The sequence below is a fragment of the Cebidichthys violaceus genome, unplaced genomic scaffold, assembly GCF_023349555.1.
Source record: "Cebidichthys violaceus isolate CVI_PGR_0920_01 unplaced genomic scaffold, fCebVio1.0.p SCAF_229, whole genome shotgun sequence".
Lineage (NCBI taxonomy): Eukaryota > Metazoa > Chordata > Actinopteri > Perciformes > Stichaeidae > Cebidichthys > Cebidichthys violaceus.
This window is the reverse complement of record NW_027176405.1, coordinates 20748-43075: the sequence shown is the minus strand read 5'-3', so window position 1 is coordinate 43075 and position 22328 is coordinate 20748. Positions and strand designations below refer to the sequence as shown.

General features: G+C 44.4%; 1 protein-coding gene across 1 annotated transcript in view; it reads left to right on the top strand.

Annotated features, from left to right (window-relative positions):
• LOC137878100 (netrin receptor UNC5D-like) overlaps positions 1 to 21929 on the top strand; it is a 63795-nt gene extending 41866 nt beyond the window's left edge. The window contains exons 12-20 of the mRNA XM_068718216.1: positions 2179 to 2328; positions 4141 to 4359; positions 5252 to 5336; positions 8878 to 9049; positions 12589 to 12819; positions 16154 to 16303; positions 18178 to 18342; positions 18625 to 18803; positions 20600 to 21929. Of these exons, the coding sequence (XP_068574317.1) occupies positions 2179 to 2328; positions 4141 to 4359; positions 5252 to 5336; positions 8878 to 9049; positions 12589 to 12819; positions 16154 to 16303; positions 18178 to 18342; positions 18625 to 18803; positions 20600 to 20798 (1550 nt within the window). The 3' untranslated portion in view covers positions 20799 to 21929. The remainder of the gene's footprint in view (positions 1 to 2178; positions 2329 to 4140; positions 4360 to 5251; positions 5337 to 8877; positions 9050 to 12588; positions 12820 to 16153; positions 16304 to 18177; positions 18343 to 18624; positions 18804 to 20599) is intronic.
• The last annotated feature ends 399 nt before the right edge of the window (positions 21930 to 22328 follow it).

Sequence of the window (22328 nt, the reverse complement as noted above, 5' to 3'; positions counted from 1 at the left end):
CAAACGTCAGTGTACCTAAAGCAACAAAGGTTCCCTGGAAACACACTTTTGGGCTCTAAACCATTTTAAAAATGTAACTCTTATCTATTATTACTATGACCTTCTGTGGTACCATAACTTCAGCAAAATATTAAACAAAAGGTGTGTCATCGGGGCATTGAGTCAGTTTGTGGCATTATCTTGCATACAACAAAACTTCAATTAACTATTCATGATTCAAAATTAAAAATGTAATTTAGTAGTGTTTGATTTTTGTTGTTGTTGTTGTTCCGCCCGGCTCCCGAATGGAGCATTTGTGGCCCCGTGTTTTCCAACGGCTCCGAAGCGTGGTGTGCTTTCGCCCAACAGATTGAGGCATATTTTTACAAGGCTGGCATTATGGGTCGCCACAGCAACAGCTCTCAGCAGGGCATAATAAAGTTCATTTTGATAACACAGCGGGAGCCGGGGAAAGCTTTAATCTTGGGTCCCTGTTCTCCTTGATGGAGGGGGCAAAAAAAAAATAAAATCAGCCGAACCCCCATAAAATCCAACACGCCCTCCCCTCCCTCCGTGTCGCAGCCTGCTCCGGCACACACCGCTACAGATGTTACTCACCGATTTAATTTCACTGCTCTCTTGCAATCACGTCCTTGATCATGAGTCACTCTGACAGCAGCTCGCCCAATTCCCAACAAAATAAATCGGCAATGAGCGTTTCTCTGCTCATTAAGAGAATCCACGCTGTTTACTTAACCGTGTATATTCCGTCGTCATTTCACGCTCGCTGGAACAACTGTCAACGAGTCATTCATCACAAACGTATTTCACCTTACAATAAACAGATTCGTCTTATCTGTAATAGCTTGTCTTTGTTGCTCTCTATGTTTTTGTAATTGATCTACAAGGTACAGTGATTGCAAATGTTGTTTAACCTTTATGTATTCACGATAGTCCCATTGAGACTTATTTATTCATCTCTTTGCCAAGGGAGTCCTGGCCAAGACGGCAGCACAAAATGCGGCGGTTACACTTCAACTTTTGTCATCCGATCGTGCCAGGACGCATTAACTGCCACGTCTGTGCGCTCCAAGATCGGGTCTCGCTCGCGTCGGGATCCGATCAGCCAGACCGCGTGCTGAGGTGTTTTTTTTATGACTCCAAAATATATTCATCCGGCGGGGCGCCACAAGCGGTTCCCATCTGGTGCGATCAAAAAAAAGTTGCATTGAAAAGACAAGTGTAACCGGAGACAATGTTTCATGCAGAAAAGCACAAAAACCAGGAGAAACAGACTTAAAAACAAAACAGCAAAAAATGGAAAATTCCACATAAAAGAGGAACACAACTTTAAACAAACAAGCTAAGTGAATCCGCCGATGAATTAGAAGTGTCGTTCAGTAACAGGGGAAGTACAGTCAATCTACTTTAAAGTGTCTCTTGAATCAAGACGAGGGTGCAAAAACAATGCGGGTTCAAGGAATGACCAAAACGATTTGTCCGCATGACGGAAGGTTCCACTTCCTCATAGTTTCGGGAGTCGGTAGAGAACGTAGATAAGTTTGTGTAACGTATTACCTCATGAAGGAAAATGCACCGGTGTTCCATTCAATGGTTGAATAAGGAAGACAAACCAATGTTCTCATATAAACAGCAATGATGTGTGAGGAAATCAGAGACGCATCGCGACGCAGCGTGACACCGAATCTAACAATTTCAAAGAAAGATGAACACGCATACGTAGAAATGGAAACAGCGTGTGACTGAGTCAGTGATGCGGTGCATCGCTGGCTGCTGCATAGCAACGCCCCTCCCCTCCGCCTGCACTGTAAATGCAAAAGAAAACTGTAGCTATTGATATCATAAACTCTGTTAATGAATCAAATTCAGTGGTGATATTTCAGATAGACCCCAGGTGTTGAGATGCGCCAGTTGACATATTTAATTGAGGCATCGGTGCGATGAGGTGTTTTGCCACACCTGTTTCCAAAATGTTGATGTTATAGCAAAAGTCACAGTTGGATGAAAGCTAAGTGCCGTGACATGCTTTAGGTTGAATTGTTGCTGGTAGAGGCAAATTTAGTTGGTTGCGAACTGCAGCCTCGCCGCTATAAGTCGTAAAATCCTTCACACAGCACCTTTTAAAGATGTGTAATTATTGACAGTAATATGCGTTTTTCTCTTTTGTGTGTTTTTCAGCAAACCCCCTGCTTATTAATTCATCCATGCAACCCGATCTGACAGTGTCGCGTACCTACACCAGCCCCATGTGTTTTCAGGACTCCATTGACAAGGAGCTGATGGCCGAGCGCTCCCTCCTTGACCCGTTGCCTGACCTCAAAGGCAAAGGTCAGAAAATAGAAGTGTTTTGAATGCGTGTGGTGGTCAGCTACTTTTTTTTTTTTCTTTTTAAAAAGGCAAGAATTACAGAGCGGTGTGGAGTTCTGCTGTTGCAGTCAGAAGGATAATCCATCTTGCTTTGGACCTGCTTCGAGGCAATCTCTAAGACAGCCGCCACACAAGGAGAAATGGTCATCCCCTTGAAGGGCATCGCGAATTGACCATTCGCTAAGCCGCGTCCTCCTTAGTTACTGTTGCAACGCCTGTCAAGCTTTTCGTTCTTAGAGTTTACAGTGATACAGATTTGCCGCTCTCAACGGGTCCTTGACGGAGACAAAGGTACACAAAAAAAAGCAGCCGTCTCGTCTCCAGCAGCCACGTGTTCTGCTTGCTGAAATGTCAACTTTAAAAAAACGAAAAAAGTTCAGAAAAGTCAAAAATTTCTATGCAACAAACTTTAATCGAATTTTGAGTTTAACCTAATTCCTAAAGTTTTGGCTTTGAGTTCATCCAGCTTAGAATTTCAGTATTCACTCCAGTTAAAGTCACTCCATTCTCTTAACGTAATGGATGTTTGTGCTGTATGCACTTGGTGTTTTCAGTAAGTGATTGAATTTCATGATGTGTTTTCCAGATGATAATATTTTCGGCTTTCACACAACTCAAATCAGGAAGGGGCTGAAGTGCAAACCACTCTCCATCACCGTTCTAATGTTGATCAGAGAGAAGACTCCTCTGAGTTGATATCGTATAAATAAGACACTTCATCCTGTAACTTTCGTCATATAAGAAAAAAGATGGATTACTGGAGCACTTTATCCTTAATGCAGTGCATGCTGGGAAGTATATGCCAATATACTGACAGCGTATCTAAATAGCATGATTTGATGAGTTAAGTAAACAACCAATTAGACATTTTTTCCACTCGTTATTCCGGTACAACACTGACATTCTTGATTATATATTCTGAAAGTGACAACTAGAGAATGAAAATTTAAACTTGAAAGTAATATTGTAAAACAAAGAATTGTTTCTTTAATGTAACTGATTATGATATTTTAAAGTGCAAAGGAGTCTCGTATAAAGTAGACATGGAGTGAACTCTGACTCTCTCTGAGACTCAGTCTCAGTCCAAATAACTTGAAGCTTACATTAATTCAACCCAAAGAATATAAGTTGATGTTTTAACAGTGTATTAACTATTGCTAAATAGCTAATTTAGCTAACATTGGCTCTGTGAGTTGTTGAAAGCACTGTCTCTAGATGACTTTTGGAATGTTTCCAGCAGCTTTAAGGATGAGGACAATCATAGCACTACCTCGGATAACATTGACCCGACTCTGCATGTTCTTACTCCTCTAGGTGGTAAGCTAGCTAGCCGGACATGCTAACATGTTCAGCTTACGTGAAAGCGGATAAACACACTGTTTTTCCATTCTTAGCGCTTTGGAAAAGGTACATAACCATCTTTACAAACTCTTTAAATGCTGAGTATCACTCTTACTGCATCCCAAGTGAAGAAAGCCGAGGCTTGACCGGGTTGCAGAGCCTAGATTTGGCGGCTAAGCTATCATTGGACAGGGGGGGGACGGTCAATTGCAGAGTGAATGGTTTACCAGATATCATAATGTATGCAGCTTTTAGAGTGATCTTCAAAAGAGCTAGTTTTTAACTGTAACTTGTGTGTCTCTGTTACTGTTGGAGTTCAAAAACTGAGTTGTCATTGACCCCCCTTTTCCTGTCTTTTCTCCTGGTTTAATGTTCATGATCTGAGTTTGTATAACTGCAACACAGTCCCTGTTATTTCCTTGTATTTTTTAGGGGTGGCAGAAATTGCAGAGTACCACGTCATGTCCCACCCACAGACATTTCCGAGGGGCCTGGCTCCAGACTTTAGAGGGGTTGCAGTCGGGACGACGCTGGGCCGAAGAGGCAAAAACCTCTTCGCTCCACAAGTCTCTCTGACTCCCAGCAGGCCTCTCCACAGAGCAACTGCGGTGTTTGGTCATGCTGGAGGCCGACTGGTGGTACCGAACACAGGTGAGCCCACTGCGGGCAAATCTAATTCAATACGTTCCCGCGTGTGCCAACTGAAATTCATTCAACGTAAAACTAGAGATCACAGAGAAGCTGAAATCTATAACTTTACACGCATTTTGAAACTAGAGCAAAGCTGATACGGGGAATGTTATATTCCATTTCCATGCTGTTTGACCTTGTCAGCATTGGCCTCCAGCGAATATGTGGAAATGTCTTTGATCGAGCAAGTTACACGAACATGAATATACTCTTTACTGAAGCGATGAAGTGAGAAACCCACCTCTGCGTCCTGACAAACCCGTCAACATTTCTCAGTGTATGGAAGGCTTTTCTCGCCCTAGCAAATGCAAAATTGTTTGGGTTTCAATAGATGAATCAATTTAAAAAGCGTTTTCGGCTTTAACATTTTAAAGAACACACTGTGCGCTATGAAGATAATGTTAACGAGCGCGTGTGATGTAAGCCCGTGATGCTCCGTCTACCACATTATTGAGGCGGCTCTTTTCCGTGGCCTACATTCATCATCCTGTCCCCAGAGGGCCTTTAAACTGCACTGTAGATTGGCAGTAATTGTTTATCATACAGGACAATATTGTGTACATGTGTGTGTCTAAGAAACGGACCGGGTATGTGTGTGTGTTTGTGACAAAGAGACTGCTGGCAGCGTTGATTCACGAGGCCTTAGGGACGTGCTTCCATCACCTTTTCCTGGTGCCATCACCTCTCTGGCTGTCACCTTTAGTAAAGACGCCCGACAGCCAGGCAGCTGTGTCAGTGTGTGTGTGTGTGTGTGTGTGTGTGTGTGTGTGTGTGTGTGTGTGTGTGTGTGTGTGTGTGTGTGTGCATGTCTGGCTGTGGATTGATCAGTTTTTGCATGCCTGCTTCTCTGCAGGTATAAGTCTGTTGGTGCCGCACGGGGGGATCGCAGAAGACACTACCTGGGAAACGTACATGATCATCAACCAGGAGGACAGCAGGTGAGGGACTCTCACCGAGGCGGCGCTGTCTGCTTCGTAGGCTTCTCTCTTTTAATCTTCCAACCCGTCACGCCGCATCTCTCATCCCTCTCTTCTCCCCGACACGCCGTCTCCACCTCTCTTTGCCAAACATGCAGCACAAACACACACACACACACACACACACACATCCTTTCACACGGAGAATGCGCGGGCCCCGTGTTCAGTACACATGCAGACATGCACCCGCCCGGCATGGGGTCCTTGCTCATCTCGCAGTCACTACAGGGGAGGACACGATGTGTCGCGAATACATCGGCAGCTGCAAACAGATTGCATCGCTGCCTTAAGCAACTGTCTCAGGAGAGACGGATACACTCCATGACTCTGCTAGCCCCTTTTTTTTGTGTTTTTAAAGAGGCACCTGTGACAATATCGCTCCTCCGTCGTGACTGGTTGGAGAGGGGGATATTGCGAACTCTGTAAAGCCGCGGTGATAACTGACGAGGCATTTGGCTCGGCGTGCTCGATGACTGTTGCCTGCCGGCGGGGATTCTATTTCTGTAAGGTCGACATCGAGATTTCCCACAAAGCTATTACTTGAGGAGAAAATGGCGTGATAGATAAGAAGCGTTTGGAGAAAAAGGGGTGTAATACCTTTTGACTTCAGCGCCTCAAAGGGTATCTGACAACCAGAAGTCAGCTTTTGGACGTGTTCTTGATTTATAGCAGACAGTATCAATGTGTCAGCGTGTCTGTGTGAAAAGCCCCGCTAGCGAGATATTGCCTTAACAACACTGTGCCTCTGAAAGAAATTTGATTTCTGCATCTGAGGGACAATCAAAAGTGACATTTATTGGCATATGAAATCCAACCGTCATCTCGGCACACCTCCACCCACCCATTAAGTGCCCGAGGGTCATCTAGGTAAAGATACAGATCAGAGGTCACTTCTAGGTTGTGGCTCGGAGCTCGGTTAGCGGGCCGGTTATACACTCCCCTGCCTCCGAGTCTCCCCAATTCCAGCCAAGCCGCTGCCCTCCGGGCTGCTGCTCTGCTCTGATAAGCCTGATGCTGTTTACTTCTCCGGCTGCCGTTTAAGAAGCCGCGGGAGCCGTTGCACCGCTGAGCTGTCACTCAACGCCTATCTTCTGACAGCCCGCAGAGTCCGGGGGAGAAATTGGATCCTTTCTTCCCATTCAAACTCGGCCATCTACATAAGACGATGCTTTTCGTCCGCAAAGAACGGGAATCGATCGGCTCTGGCTCGGTTTCCGGTGTTCGCGAGAGCTCTCGTTCGTTCGTCCTCTGGGCTTTGACGAGGTTGTTCTGTGTGTGTGTGATCTTCTCCAGCTCAGCGGGGGGGGGGGGGCAGTCCAAGGACAGAATCATAGTGTGTGACAAAAAAATAAATAAAATGTCTGATAGGATGTGGCTGACACAAGTTTGAGCAGCCTCATTTCTGTCTTTTAATCATACTTTGCAGGGAAGCACCAATTGCTCTGTAGTGCCTCAAACTTTGCTTCCTTTTAATATTTTGGTCGGCGGCTGCTTTTGAAGTCATGCTATATGTACCGTCCTGTTAGTATCAACTGAGTTGACCAACTTTATACTTTACAAAAGCCTCTTGAAGCCGGATATTCCACCTGAAGGTTCTCTCTTCGACATTCAGAGCGTGAATATAGCGGCAAACAGCTTTTTGCAATGTGGAGTGACGTCTACCTGAGCAGAGAATGAAGACGCTCTCCTTTGTTTACATAGCCGGCCTTTCACACAGGAAGCACCACTGCGTTCTGAAACCCATTATTTCCAATGAGTATAAATATTAACTTCATTATAAGATTCCAACTTTTAGTTTTTTTTGTTTGTAATGTTTTTAAACCCTGACTTCATACTTCAGTGAGAGCCTGAAAGACCGACTGTCAAACCCTAATGAGGCGTTGTCAAAATGTTATTTGTAACTGTGGAACAAAACAAAAAAAAAATGGAATGTCACGCTGGATGCTTTTGTGATAAAAAGTGAAGGAGGCGTGTTGTGTGTTCTGCACATATAACTAATAGCCGCGGTCTATTATCTCAACTTTAACCATCATCCTGGAGAGATTCTTCTTTGTTCTCATAACCACAGTGAGAGATGCTAAATATCCATCTTTAATCTGTGCTCGCAGGCAATCTGGTTAATTATCATAGTCTCAGCAGCAGGTAACCTTGGTTTCCTCTGAGCCCGGGGCTGATTAGCATAAAAGTGCAGCTGCAGGGCCACGCCGCTGTCTGGATGCGTGATATTATTTTTAGACAGCAGATCTTGAACTCTTAATTATTTTGATTGGTAAACATTATAATAACAAAGTTTCACACAATTCTCTGCAGCATAAACTGTTAAAATAGCTGGAGCTGGGAAAAAAAAGTCAACAACACTGCATGGGAGCGTTGCCCTGCACACACACACACACACACACACACACACACAGACACATGCACGCTCGTACATCAACCCTCACCTTTCCACCTTCGTCTTATCCCTAAAACAGCAGCCATTCATCTTACAGGTTATTGTTTCAAGGATGGAAACAACTTGAAAATCCTGCTCCAGTAGAAAACGTGATTTCTGAATTTGAAGATTTAAAAAAATAACGTTGAAAACTACTCAAAAAGAATAGGAAAGTAAATCAAATCAAAATGAATATTGGGAATTAGATTGGAATTAGAATGGTATTGAGCCACAGCTATATACTTGGTCATACACAGTGGTACTGTGTTTATGTGTCAACAGGAGAAGTGTGACCTATAAAAATGATGCTTCTCACTCTGTTGATGTTTCCTGTATTTGTGTGCACACTCATGTGGGTCCACACACACACACACACACACACACACACACACACACACACACACTTTATACATCGGGGATGCATCTGTGCCTGCATGTCAGACTGTGTCCCCGCTGCAGTCGCGGTAATGATGTTGAGAAATATCCACGCTGCCCCGGTGACAACAGCAGCAGCAGCAGCAGCAGCAGCAGCAGCAGCAGCATCGTGTCCTGTGTGTGCGAGGTGTCCGGCCGGGCCAGCCGCATGACTGATGGTGGTCCCATTGATTGCTCTCAGTCTTCAGGGCTTCCAGCCAAGATTGGGCCCCTGGCCAAGAGCAGCTTGGCCCAGCTAATCTGTCACCGGGCCGGCCAGAGCAGGCTTCATAAGCTCCATCGACCCACAAAGCGTACACGCTGTGTGCTAAAGCCTGTCCTCCCTAGCCCCACTGTCCATTAGTCTTGGTGCTTTAATCTTCCTCTATCTGTGTGTCTGTGTGTCAGCTAGTCAGGGATTGATTCATTATGCGTGTCCAAGGATTTGAGTTTACTTTGTTCATAGGCAAAGGGTCCTGCACCCTGCTAGCTGAATGCTTGTTTAAGCAGTGATTCTCTTAGCTGTGATGTTTGTTGTCTTCATGTTCATACTGTCTTAAAACCCGGAGAAATGTAAATTAGCTTTTTTTGTTTGTTTGTGGTGTGGTGGTATCTGTCATTTTAATTTGAGCCTTCTCTTTACCTCCTCGTGTGCAGTGCTGTGTCCGAGGACGGGCCAGAGATCTTCTTGAGCCCCGCGGTCACGTACGGCCCGCCGGGCCTCGACCTGTCCTGTCCCGTAGCCATGACCGTGGCCCATTGTGCGGAGGTTGCTGCCGATAATTGGACCATCCGGCTAAAGAGACAAATGCAGGACAACAAGTGGGAGGTGAGCGGTCTTCTATTAAACTTCAGCTGTTGTTATCGGGTCCGAGTTCTCCGCGGTAACATCAGTGCAGAATGTTAACAAGTGCGAACACACGACTTTCACCAGCGGCCGGAATATCAAAAAACGATCTGATAAAGCTGCTACCGCTTACTTTGATGAAAGTGTTCATCCTGTAGTGTAGTCATGCGAGCACGGAGCCGATTTCAGGGTTGCCAGCTCAGATTCGTCATTCTGTATAAAAATCCAGCCTTTCAAGCTCTACCTCATGCTGTCATACATCCAAAAGAAATGTCAGACCAAATGCAAATGGCGGCTGTTAGTCATCGAAACATTCATTTCTTTTCCCCCAGTATAATGATAATGGTGTTTGAAAGCATTCCTCTTTCATGAGTCTGTGAATTCTGCATTGCAGCTGTTCATAAAATATGAACAGGCACAAATGACATTATGATAATGTGTGTACATACTGCACGTCCTGTATATATCTGTTTGTCTTTTGTTATTTATTATGAAGAAAAATAGTAGATAAAGCCATGAGGGTGTATTTATCGTCTCAATTATTTTTGAAAAATAATGATTATACTCACCGGTACCACCGTGACTATGACTGTTTTAGATTTGGATTCCTGTGAATAACAGAAAATACCATCTGCCAAATACATCTAGCTGCTTTAATATTATTATTTTCATCCTAATCAAATATAATAAACCATTATGTTTCAAATGGCAGCAAAGAACTACTTCCTGGTAACGGTGAGGGAGTGAGTCAGTTGTCGCCAGAGACAGAATAAATGACGGAAACAGAATCAACTAGAGCTACTTTTTAAAAGACGAAAAGCTCGAGTTAAAATATGCCCCTGAATTTAGTTGTATTGCAAATAAAATATATATACATATATATATATATTTAAACTGCTAAAAAGTTGATGAACCTAGTTCAGTCTGATACTTCAGCGTGAGGTCAAAAACAGATCAAAAAAACTGTCAAGTGAGCTTTTTGAAATATTCAAGACTCCATAGCTCTAGATACAGCATAGTGCTATTCCTGCGATTGCTGCTGTGATTTCTTTTCTCACGTCGCTTTCGGTAAAATAACACCTCCGAAAAAGTCCTTCAACTCTGTCCTGTAGAGCTGCTTCACAGTGTCGCAGAGACTTGTTCAAATTTCAATCCAAACACCCTCCATCCATTTCCTCGTGCCGCCTCGGCAGAGTACACACATATATATATGTAAGATGCTCTTTTAATGTTTAACTAACCTCATCAAAAAGCTTCGCGGACCTCATCGAAGGCAGGGCGACCCCCGGGAGCCACCGGGTTTGCGTGACCTCGGAGGGCCCCGTGGCTCTCGCTCCCCGCCAGGGTCCTTTCACTCCGTGTGACATTTACACAGACGTAATTTGCCAGCAGACGTGTTGCACAAAAGGGAGCTATCAAAAGAGCCGTCACTGATGGTAGCTATATGCCACCGGAGAGAGAGAGAGAGAGAGAGAGAGAGAGAGAGAGAGAGAGAGAGAGAGAGAGAGAGAGAGAGAGGCGCTGAGGAGGAAGAGACAGACGCAGACAGGTTCAGAGACAGAAAGGGAGATGTTCTCCAAGAAAATGTAACGGCGTGACCCGTCTCTGTCACTGTAAAATAATGAGCCCTTTATCTCAGGAAGGGTGCTTACTCAAAACCTAATCTCTGGAATTAGTAATATAATGGGAGACGGAGGTCTCTCTCCCCCTCCGTCTGTCTCTCTCTCCCCCCTTCTCCCTCGCTACGTCTGCCTCTCAGTGCCATTCCCATTAAAGCTTGCACTTTTGTACCGCTAGAGTTTGACTCCATCATTTCTCCCCAGCTGCCTGGCGGGGATGAGCTATGTAGCGGAGAGCCTTCATGTCTGCTGCAGCGCTAATGGGGCAGGTTTAGGAAGCTGTGGGCCACTAAATTACCCTGCATTGCTTAATATGGCTCAGCCAGGCCATATGCAGAGGGGACCTGTGGGTCACGGTGATGTTTCAAAGGTGATTTAGGGAGGATTGAGCGCAAGATGAGGAGCAATTGGCCATCGGATACAACTGCACCCTGCTAATCCGTTTTGTCAGTGTTACTGTATCCCCATCTGTTTAGTTGATGTGTCATTATTCATTTGGCCAACGCTCAGCTCTGCACAGTTCCTGATTCTGAGTCTACGAGTGTGTGAGGGAAGGCTTCCAGTTTATAGTCTGTGAAGTGTCTTAGTAACATCCTTAAACAACTCGGGCGCCTCTTGATTGTAAACGGCTGCTCTCATGGTGTTTTTCTACATGGCAATAACTTCATAGATAATAGATGGAATTATAGGTCGACCATCTCTGCGATGACTGGGGCAGAAACATCCCAGCAAGTACGCAGACGCTTCGAGCTACGCAGGATCAATTTCATCAACGCTGCAGACGCTGTCTGACCAGTTTGACGTAGCTCTATCTGAGCATTTATTGTTTATTTATGACATTTTGTCACCTTTTTATTTGGACAGGTGTCATCATCTACGTTTCATTTTGTTTCTTCTTTGTGTGCTGTAAGTACATCAGAACACGTTCCTCTCGTAGAATGTAGATCAGAAGTGGGCGTAGTCATCGTGACGACGCCAATTGATCGCGTTCGGCAATTTGGCCGTCGCCATCTTGGCTTTTTTTGTAACCGATGAACGGACTTTACCATGTTTGGAATGCGGTGTGAAGTAGAGACGCCGTATACGGCTCTGGTAGCAGCAGTGACCTGTCAATCACTGTAAGCCCCGCCCTAAAGCATCCCCTGCTTTATGGTCTGTTTGACTCTAAATGGACCATAATGTACTAAATGAGCATCATGCTGTAATGAAGAAGACTTCAAACTAGAGATTGAGACCATAAACTCATGTTTACAATGTTTACTGAGGGAATAAATCAAGAGAGAAGTAGAGTCATTTTAGACTAGACTTCTATACAACTAGAGGAGTCGCCCCCTGATGGTCATTAGAGAGAATGCAAGTTTTAAGACACTTCCACATTGGCGTCACTCTCAGAACTGGAAGTTGCCGCCTGGTTCCTACTGTACCACTACTGTGGTCATGGAAATGGTCTGATTAGCTCTATATCGCCCCCTTGAGGAATAACGTTTATTACCACTAAGAGTGCACATTGTTCATCGGTGACGTGCGTTTCTGACATCCAAGCAATGCGTTCATCATCAGCGTGGGACCGTGTTGGACCATGCTTCTGCCCTCAGTGTTGCTCACATACCACTGGCCGACTGCCTGGTGTTCAGCTTTCATCTGATGGTTGAGTTAAAGCCTCTTTCTACCTCTGCAAACAAATTCCTGGCAGTAATTGAAATGTTAATCATCATGAATCAGTCTTCTTAGGCCCACTGTATGAAGGTGGGTGCTGGATCCTCAAAAAGCCCTTCAGGGAGAAAGCATTTCCTTATTGAGCTTTTCTCATGATTAACCCTCAAATGAACTATTAATGGCTGGAATATGTGCTTAATGCATCAGAACTAAATCCGGTCTCTCTCCCGATCTTCCCTCCAAAAGGAGGTGATGTCTGTGGACGAGGAGAGCACGTCCTGCTACTGTCTGCTGGAGACCCAGAGGTGCCATGTGCTGTTGGAGCATCCGGGTCGCTACGCTCTGGTGGGCGAGCCGCTGAACCAGGATGCGGCCAAGCGTCTGAGGCTGGCTGTGTTCGGTAGTCCGGATACCAGCAACTCCCTGGGCTTCGCCCTCAGGGTCTACTGTGTGGACGACACGCCCCATGCATTTCAGGTAAGAGGGAGGATGTAGAAGGAAACGAGGAAGAACCAGGGATGAGTCAATGTAGTGAGAAAGTTATTTGCTTAGACTTTGATATGTTTGTCTTCTCAACATTTCTAAATGATTGTATTCAGGATAGATCATGTTAAGTCAAGTAAATTGTATTTATGTAGCTCAATAACACACATCACAAATTCTCCTCAAGGGGGGTTTACAATCTTTGGATGAGGAAAACCTCCCAAACAAAACAAACTTAAAAGAGTTAGCAACTAATTGAAGGTTTAAGACAAAAAAGATGAGTTTGGATTTAAACAGATTATTCCTAGAAGAAGCTGGTTTTATGCTCTCTTCTTCGTCACTCTGGAGACAGATATGAGTCCAGTATTCTGAGAGCGCAGAGTCCTGATTGGAGTGTACGGTTTAAGGAGATCAGACAGGTAGGAAGGGGCGTGTCCATTTACAAATTTGGGCGTCGTCAGAATCATGAAGGGGAAAGCTAAAACTTATGCAATATGGTCAAATGTTTATAGGTTTTATTCATATTCTTGCTAGTGGCTGACCAGGAAAAGTTACAATAATTCAGTCTGGCATGAATAAGCCTCAACCATGGATAAAAAAAAGAGATGTTTTTTATAGGTGAAAGATGAAGCGCTCTGTTGAACACAACAGGAGAACAAAAAAACACAAAAATAATCTGTTTTTTAAAAGAAAGAAAGGAAATTCCTACTTTGTGTGCCCTGGCTCTGTAAGGTTGTACATAGACACAGTGGTGCTTTAAGCTAAATGCTAATGTCATTCTCTGTTGACACCGTTAGCCTAAGGTGTTAGCATGCTAACGTTTAATGTCATTTAGCATCACAAACAAAGTACAACTGAGGCTGAATTGATGTACCTTCAGAACTTCATGTCAATCCTTTTAATAATTCTCGAGGTGCTTCAGTCCTGTGGCAAAAAAAAAAATGTAACAGAATTCTGCTATAACATTGTATAAATATTTGATTTAAGGCATTTTAATTGCACTGGTTTGGTCGTTTTTTCCTGGGAGAATTGCTGTCTGGGTTTCTGTTTTTGTGCTCCACTGAAGATCTGCCTGCTCAGTAACACTGCCACTGGGAGATGCTTGATGACTAGCAAGACAAAGAGGGACTTTTAATTACAAAGACAACAGATGCTCCAAGGTTGCTTCTCTGCCCTTTCTTTGCGTAATTTAATTTGCTGTCTGTTAATTAAAGGTGTCTCTGCATTGCATTCCACGCGACGAGTATTCCAACACGTTTAAATGAGACACTTTCTCGAATTCAGCGCCAGTTTCGTCGCCGTTGCTGGTGAACGGTGCTTTGAGGGAAGTTTGCCATCTTTCTCTTAAGAAACATACTTTTTTTTTTTTATAAAAGTAATTTGTCTCTTAATCTTAATTAAACATGCAGCTTAACTACTTCTAAAGTAGCGCTGATAGTTGTCCTGTATAGCCACCAGACTTTTACTTTTGGCTTCATTCAAGATGTAGAATTGCATGTGATCAAAGATTAATTAAATGTAGGGGCCAAGAGGCAGTCCAGCCCACCTCTCCATCAGTCAGGCATGGTTATTTGTTCTTTTTTTTTTTGTTGTTGTTGGCTTTCGTTTGTGCTTCATAAGACAATTAATTTCCCCTGTGAGCCTGAAGCAGGAATTGATCAGGTTGAAGTCAGCCAGTACGCTTTGCATTCCCCTTCTCTGTCTCTGAGCTGTGTGGCTGAGAGGAAAAGCACCACGCATACCGGACTCACTGCCCCTCACTGAGCGGGCCTGTTAGGTACAGACCCACGAGTCCAAACTGTCTCAGGCCCCCACTGCACAAACACAACATCCTGCCACGGAAATTTGTCCAATAACTAGTCAACACACACTCTCCAACGAGCAGCGTGTCAGTGAGACATAGGGACTTGTTTTAAGACGACGCGGCTTGAATTTCTCAAGTGAAAAAATACTTCTTTTGAACCTGATTATTATGACAGTAAAATCTGGGTCAAAATGAGTTTTCCCACCTAATTTCAAGACCTTTTTTTATTTGAAAAGCCTAAATATTGCATCTCATTTTCAAGAAGTCTTACCAAGCAAATATTCTCTTGCTCCACTGGCTCCTTGTAGTCATTGTTTTTGTGCTCATTTTTTTTTTGAAGTGGTCTTTTTTTCCAGTGCCCCTGGCCTTTGCCTACAAAGTGACTCTCAAAGAGACTAGAATGACCAAAAAGAAAAACACTGACGAATACAGAGAGATACAAAACAATTACAAAGATATGCGAAGCCAGCTAGAGACTCACAATGACAGTGAAAAGGGGCAAAACAACCACAATGAGACTCAAAGAGGCACAAAGAAACTACAAAAAAAGCTCAAAACGACTACAAAGAAACACTAAATCACCACTAAGAGACACAAAACCACAGAGAGACGCGTGACGACAACAAAAAGAGGCTAAACAACTACACAGTCCGTGTGTTCTGCTCCTATGTGGTCGGGCCTTTTGCATGTCTGGGCCCAGTCTCATAATCCGCCCATGTAAGATCCCAAGACACAGGAAATGTAAACACAAACATGCAAGTACACATAACACATGCACACAGATGCTATTTTTATCCATAGATCCAGGGGGGGAAAAATGCGATCTCACAAGTCTCTGTTTTTGTCTCGTCTTCGCGTGTAACCAATATATTTGACTAACAACCGGGCCGCTCTATTGATCCGATTTTTAGGCTCTTGCAGTTTCTGCTCGTCGGTTTCATCCATCTTGTGTGAGGCTGCGTGTCGTGAGCAGCTGTGGCTCTCTGGGGGTCCACTGTTGAGCTTGACTTCCGGAGGGTCAATCACTCTGGATGCATTTTCAAAGCTTAAAAATGAGTCGATGTTCTTACTCTCCAAATAGGATCAAACTCAGAAGAATTCATTCTGGGAGGAATTTGCTGCAATTGCTGCATAACAATCCCCCTCGGGATAAATAAAAGCTCTATCTTCTATCTATCTTATTTTTGTTTGAGGAATGTCTTAAAACGATGAATTAATTGTCAAAGTTGATTTAATATTGATTTAATTAATCATCTAAGTTTCTATTTGTCTTAACTTTTCCCCCCATAAGCCGTTAGCGTGATTCTCATATGTGTCTGTGTGTGATACAGGTTTATTATGAATATCAATAGAAACTTTTTGTTCTACTTGAAAAGCTGTGTGCTCTACCTGAGTCCTGGCTTGGTGCACTGACTCTATCCACCATATAAGATATCTACCTTTTTTATTTTCTCCACTCCCCTAACTCCCGGCCCTGCCCCCCCCCCCCCCCGAAAAAAAACAACCCACACTTTTCCTTATCAGGAGGTGGCAGTTGGCGAGCACAGCAGGGGCGGCCGGCTGCTGGAGGAGCCGAAAATGATGCTGTTCCGGGGGAACACGTTCAGCCTCCAGGTGTCCATCCAGGACGTCCCACAGTTACTCTGGAGCATCAAGCCTTTCACCACCTGCCAGGTAGGCAGTTAGGACTTGTTCCGGTTCCCTCGTCTCTAAGTGAAGGGTCTTTTGAATGTTTATTTTTTTACCTTTGGCGAATGCAGTCGTGAATGTTGTGAACAAAATGTGTGAGTGTCGTGAACTTTTATTTACCACAGAGTTTATTTTCTGCAATAATCCAAAATCCAGTGGTTCGATCCCATCGGGGAACCAGTGCGATGCTAACTTCCGATGTTGGCCTAAAAAAAAGAATACGTCGTCCCAACTGTGAGTTTGTTTAATTCACTGTAAAAGGAAACGCGTCAGCGATCAGGTGTTACTGTACGCGCGCTTCCAATGTGAACCGAGCTCCGCCTCATCAGAGTCACAGAGAGAAGCCGCGCACCTTCATCTCCTCAGCTTCCTCTGTTCCTCCATCAGAACTGTCTGCCGGTTTCCCCCTTTTTCTTGCTCGGTCACATCAAAGCAAAAGGACAGCAGCAAGGGCACAGTAGGAGCTCACTAAGGCTAGATATCCCCACACACACACACACACACACACTTGCAAAATTAATTATGACTGCCAGGCACACACACACACACACACGTCTCCTAGTTATCTTCATAGGGGTCTTACATGCCGCATGTTCTGCTCTGCCCTGTGATGTTTATCCCACCAGTGACATCCTATTAGCAGGATTAGCCCACCGTAGTGCGTCCAGAATACCAACAAGGTGGTCTTGGAGAGAGAAGAGCCACTATGTGAGGGTCCTACAGGGAAGATGGGCCGTAAGGCTTTCATTCAGACACCACTCTCGACTAAAGGAGGCTTTAACAAGTAGCCGTCCTCCTGTCTGATGGATCTGAAGAGAGGATGATTCACCCATAAAACACTGTTTTTGACCTGTTCTCACTGCGCCACTGTCTGGGTCACACAGTAGTTAGTAATGGAAGTCGAAATTGGCTTTTTTTCGATTCCATTTGCTCCAAAGCTCTGATACTTTTGGTTTTTTCAGCTGCCACTATTTGGAGGAAATGTAGTGCAAACTGGGTAAATCAAGGCATCTCTGTCCTAATTCCATAATCACATTACTGTTCCTGATCTAACAGATTGCTGTTTACGAGAATATTCGAGGCATATTATAATAATTTAGGAAAGAAAACATAACACACCAACAAAGAGGTAAATATGGCTTGGGGAGTCTGAAGTTAATTTTGTGGGCTTTAAGCTTATTTAGAAAATCTTCACAGGATTACTTTATGTATTTACATAGACTATTTATGCTAATGATGATGCTTATGTCTGTAATATTTATTGACCTAATGATTGCATGTTCGGCTAGCCACTCTGTTGGTTATAATGCAAAAGTACTACAAAGTAACTTGATTACTTTCTGGATTAATCAACTAGATGTTTTAGTCTTAAGCCCAAAATGACACCCTAAAATGTAGTTTTAGTCCACAACATCAAAGATAAAATTCACATTTTTTTTTTTTATCAATCAAACCATTTAATCAAAATACTTTGCGATTCATTTCATAGTTGACATTTAATTGATTAATCGTTGCAGCTCTAACTTGATTATTTCTCCCAGGCAACACTCAGTTTGTGTATAATGTATAATTTATGACATTTTTCCACTAATGACTCCAGCTCTCTCAGATGTTAGCGGGATACATTTTCATCCCTTGGGCTCTAAATGCCTGTTGGTGTTCTGTCTGACGGGTAAACCGCTTGATTAGGTAACTTCATTGATTGGCTAAAGAGGCCACTCATTTGGGCTTAATTAATCACGTAAACAGCAAAGTGGGTGACAAAGCGGGACTCAAATAACTAATGCAATTTGATTTAATGAGTTTGTTCCACTGTTTTAATCCTTTGCTTGTCCTCCCCGTCCGTCCCGGCTCTGCAGGAGTTCTCCTTTTCTCAGGTGTGGGCCAGTAACCAGCGTCCCCTGCAGTGTGCCTTCTCTTTGGAGCGATACAGCCACTCCTCGTCTCAGCTCTCCTGCAAGATCGGCATCCGACAGGTCAAAGGCGAGGAGCAGATACTCCAGGTCTACACGTCGGTGGTGGAGGTGAGTCGCCGCTTGCGGGAAGAAGGAAAAAAAACGGACGGCGTGTCCTCGGTGCGCGGGGCGGTCAGGCGGGCTTGTTAATAGGTTCTTTTATTACACTGGATGACTCTTGATTTGATTTAAGGGCTTGCTTAATGAGCCTCTCAGGGAGCTTTTCATGTATAGATTGCAAATTGTCTTGCTAAGTCCTTGTCCTTGTGTTCATATTGAGAATTTCAGCCGCGGTATGAAAATCACCCTGACACCTCTCTTCTTCTTTTCCCTATTTTTCCTCGCTGCCAGAATGAAAAGGGAGTGGTTCCCTTTTTCACTCAGTCAGACTGCACCATCACCTCTCAGACAGGGTCAAGGGCCTTTAAAATCCCCCCGTCCATCCGTCAGCGGATCAGCGCCACCTTTGACACCGCTAACGCCAAGGGGAAGGACTGGCAGCTCTTGGCTCAAAAGCTCCACATAGACAGGTATCAGAGGGTGTCCGACTTCCAGAAACCCGCATTGTCATCATCATTCTTTATTGCATGCAGTTGTCATTTACCTCTCGGGTGAGACATGGGCACCTCCGATACAAATCAGCTGGTAGGGTGTTTTTTTGTCCAGGTGTTGTTGCAGAGAATGATGAAACGCTGCATTCACCGGTCTCTCCTCTGTGTAAACGCTGTTCCCACTTTGAATACTATTTTTAATCTGGAATTTAGGCACCGTGTCAGCCCTAATCTTCCATCACCAAGCAGCCTTCAGTAACACGCCACGCTGCTGATTTCATTATAGATCTGGAAACACATGCACACAGAGATAGAAAGAGATGAAGAGGGAGACAGGGAGGAGGAGGGGAGGAGGAGGGGAGGGGGGGGGGGGGGTGTAAGGGCCAACTTTAGCACAGTCAGAACAACTGGAGATAAGACGCCATGTTTTTGCAGAAAGAAGAAGGAAGGTCTGTGACCGCTGACAGGGCCCGGCCCTCTGGCAGGCAAACTGGGTTCGTGTTAGCGCTCATCATTAGCAGCGTCTCTGCATGTGCTCCTCCTTAGCTTTCCGGAAGGTTGTGCCAGGTCAGTGTTTGCGTAGGCTGTGGGGAATTTCAGTTGTTTGGAATGGGTTGATCTCTATTTGTGCTTCAGAAGAGAAGTCAATAAGATAATCTTCAAGAGGAAGATTAGATCTGTGCAGTCAGAGCTCCATCACGCAGTTGAGGGAAGAAAAGAAGTACTGGAAATGAGTATTCTCTCTTGCCTGCCAGTTGGAGAAACATGAGAGGGAAAAGTTAACGAAGAAACTGTGACAGAAACTATGTGATTAAGGAATTTCACTTAAAACCGAGGCTGAAAACAAACATCTGTGACTGAGGAAGAGGAAAGGATTTTAGACGGGTTTTTCTCTCCAGCCCAGTCGAACTCACCAATAAGCGCGTAACGGGGATGTCTCCACGCAGTTAAGCTGATTTCTGTCATTCTTTCTCTGAATATTGGGGGGAACATCAGAGGGAAAGTGGGATGAAAAGGAAAAGAGGGTAGAAGGCGACGAAGGAAATCCCATCGTAATGAAACAGTGCACTCTGTTGGATGGGCGTTATAACAGCAAGCGGGAGGAAAATCAATGCAAAGGAAAAGCTGCTTTTTTTTTTTAATAATCACGCTACAAACTGGAACTGCATTTCACTGAACCCAGACCAGTTTACTTTATCTTCACTGACAATTACTGACTGACTATACAGACATTAACATTTACCATGTCTTCTACAAATAACAAAAGAAGTGTATTCGTCACAAGGAGAGGTCCACTGCTCAACTAAACAGCAGAATAATGTCTGCTGAGCACCCTGATGATGTCATAGTGATGTCATCGGGGTTCTCTAAACTTGGACTCGAGACTTAAGATTTAAAGAACAGGCAGACTGTGTGGAACAAGTGAAAGGGTCTAATGAAAGACTGTCCTGAGTTGAATCATGGGAAATGTAGGATCCAGTGTTTCCTGGAGTTTGACCGACACTAGAGGGTAAAAGTCAGGATATTTTCAGCCTCCGCCGCTTTAATTTTAGCTCATTCTCTTATGAGTCTTATGAGTGTATGAAAGTGCGATATTAAATCACTGGAGCACGCCTTTAAAAATGTCTTTGCGCTGGTCGTCTTATCATAATTAGTGCAAGGCAATCGGTGCTGAACCACTATTAACCGGCACTTTCATTTGTTCTCAGCGATTACTCCTTGTGCCACGTGATCTACTCTAATGTAGTATTCCGTTTCCCCCCCCTGGTCTGTAGGAACCTGCGCTACTTTGCGTGTCAGGAGAGCCCATCATCAGTGATTCTGAGCTTGTGGGAAGCCCAGCACCAGGACTCGGGGGACCTGGACTCTCTGGCCAGCGCCCTTGAGGAAATCGGCAAGGTCCAGTCCCCGAGGACCGCCGCTCTGGGCTGCAGCAGAGACGAACGGGACTCAGAATTCACTAAACTTGGGTAGGGCGGGTCTGCGGCAGGTCAAAAAACACTGATGAACCTTTACTGCATGAACACGGATGATCAGGTGTACTAGCTAACCTGCGGCGAGGAAGAGGAGGAGGAGGAGGAGAGACGACGACGACGACGACAGCAGGGGGAACTCGGTTTTTGGACTGTTACTAAAGGAACACCTCTGCTGAACCAAATAGCACACGCAGACAGACGGGACAAAGGAGATGAGTGGGGAAGTATTTGTGTTACTGAGAAACATTTAAAGAGATATATAAGTATCCCCCACACCCATCTGTGATTGAGAAATGTCAACTCCTGACAACGTTTGATAAGCTGTATTGAAGGATTATGGATATCTGTGTGAGGAGGACTTTCCGCGTAGGGTGGAGTGTGTTTTAGACAGACTGCCAATCAAGGCTGGAGTTGTGACCTTCCCAGGATCGGATGTGTTGACACTTGCCCCCGAAACGGTCCTCTGGGCTGTCAAAAAATGTTTGGTGTGATGTCATTTTGTTGTCATTCATTTTCCACATCTCCTAATGCTTCTTTTTTTTTTTCTTTGCTTTCTGAGCGTGTGTCTGATGTTAGCGCAGGAGTTAGAGGAGAAAACTGGATATTGGATATACAGAAACTGACACTGATTAGCATTTTAAAATGTCCACATGTGAACAAAACTGGAGAAGAGGTGACCTGACAAACAGTGCTAAATTGGCAGTGATCCCATGGATAACAGTCATATTAAGAAACACCCACGCGTAGAACACTTTCAGCCCCGCTTGCGGAACACATCGTCAAAAGGCTGCAGAGGAGGATGAGTTATCCCAATGCAGTTAGAGATGCACCGAATCCCTTTATCTCTTAACGATCAACTTCTGGTTCACTCTCTGAGTCAGGAGTGACTTTTGGTACCAGAAGACACAGTGGGAGCATTAAATACTGGCGCTGGTTAAGTGGTGTGTGCTTTCAAGACCCTCTAGGACTTCATTTTGTTTTTCCAGATTTTTTTTTTTTGAAATTGATGTGTGGTTTCATTTGAGCTGCTTCATTTTTGGATCATGGACGTCATTATTTGGAGACACTTAGCGGACAACCACCCCCACCCCTCTGTCCTCTGCTCCCTAGCTAGATTTGCTCCACTTGCCCCCCCCCCCCCCCCCCCCCCCCCCCCCCCCCCCCCCCAAAACATGATAAAGTGACTTTGTGTTGAACTCTGTGTTGGCTCTCTCTTTTCATCAACTTAATGAATTCAACTCTTGAGAAAAAAAACTGTACGGTGGAGAAATCAGCTACAGTGAATCTCCAAAAACTGTATTCAGCAGAGAGATGAAACATTTAAATACAAAATCAATTTTTTTTTAGAAAGATGTAAAAGAACCTCTTGAGCACTGACTGGCAGATCCTGCCGTCATATTTAAAGTCATATCTCAGCATGGAAACGAGCTATTCACGTTCCTGCACAGAGTTAAATGAGAAGATTGATACCACTCTGGGAACATTTCCGATTTTTGGCACAAAAGCAAATAGGCTAATTTCCCAAAAA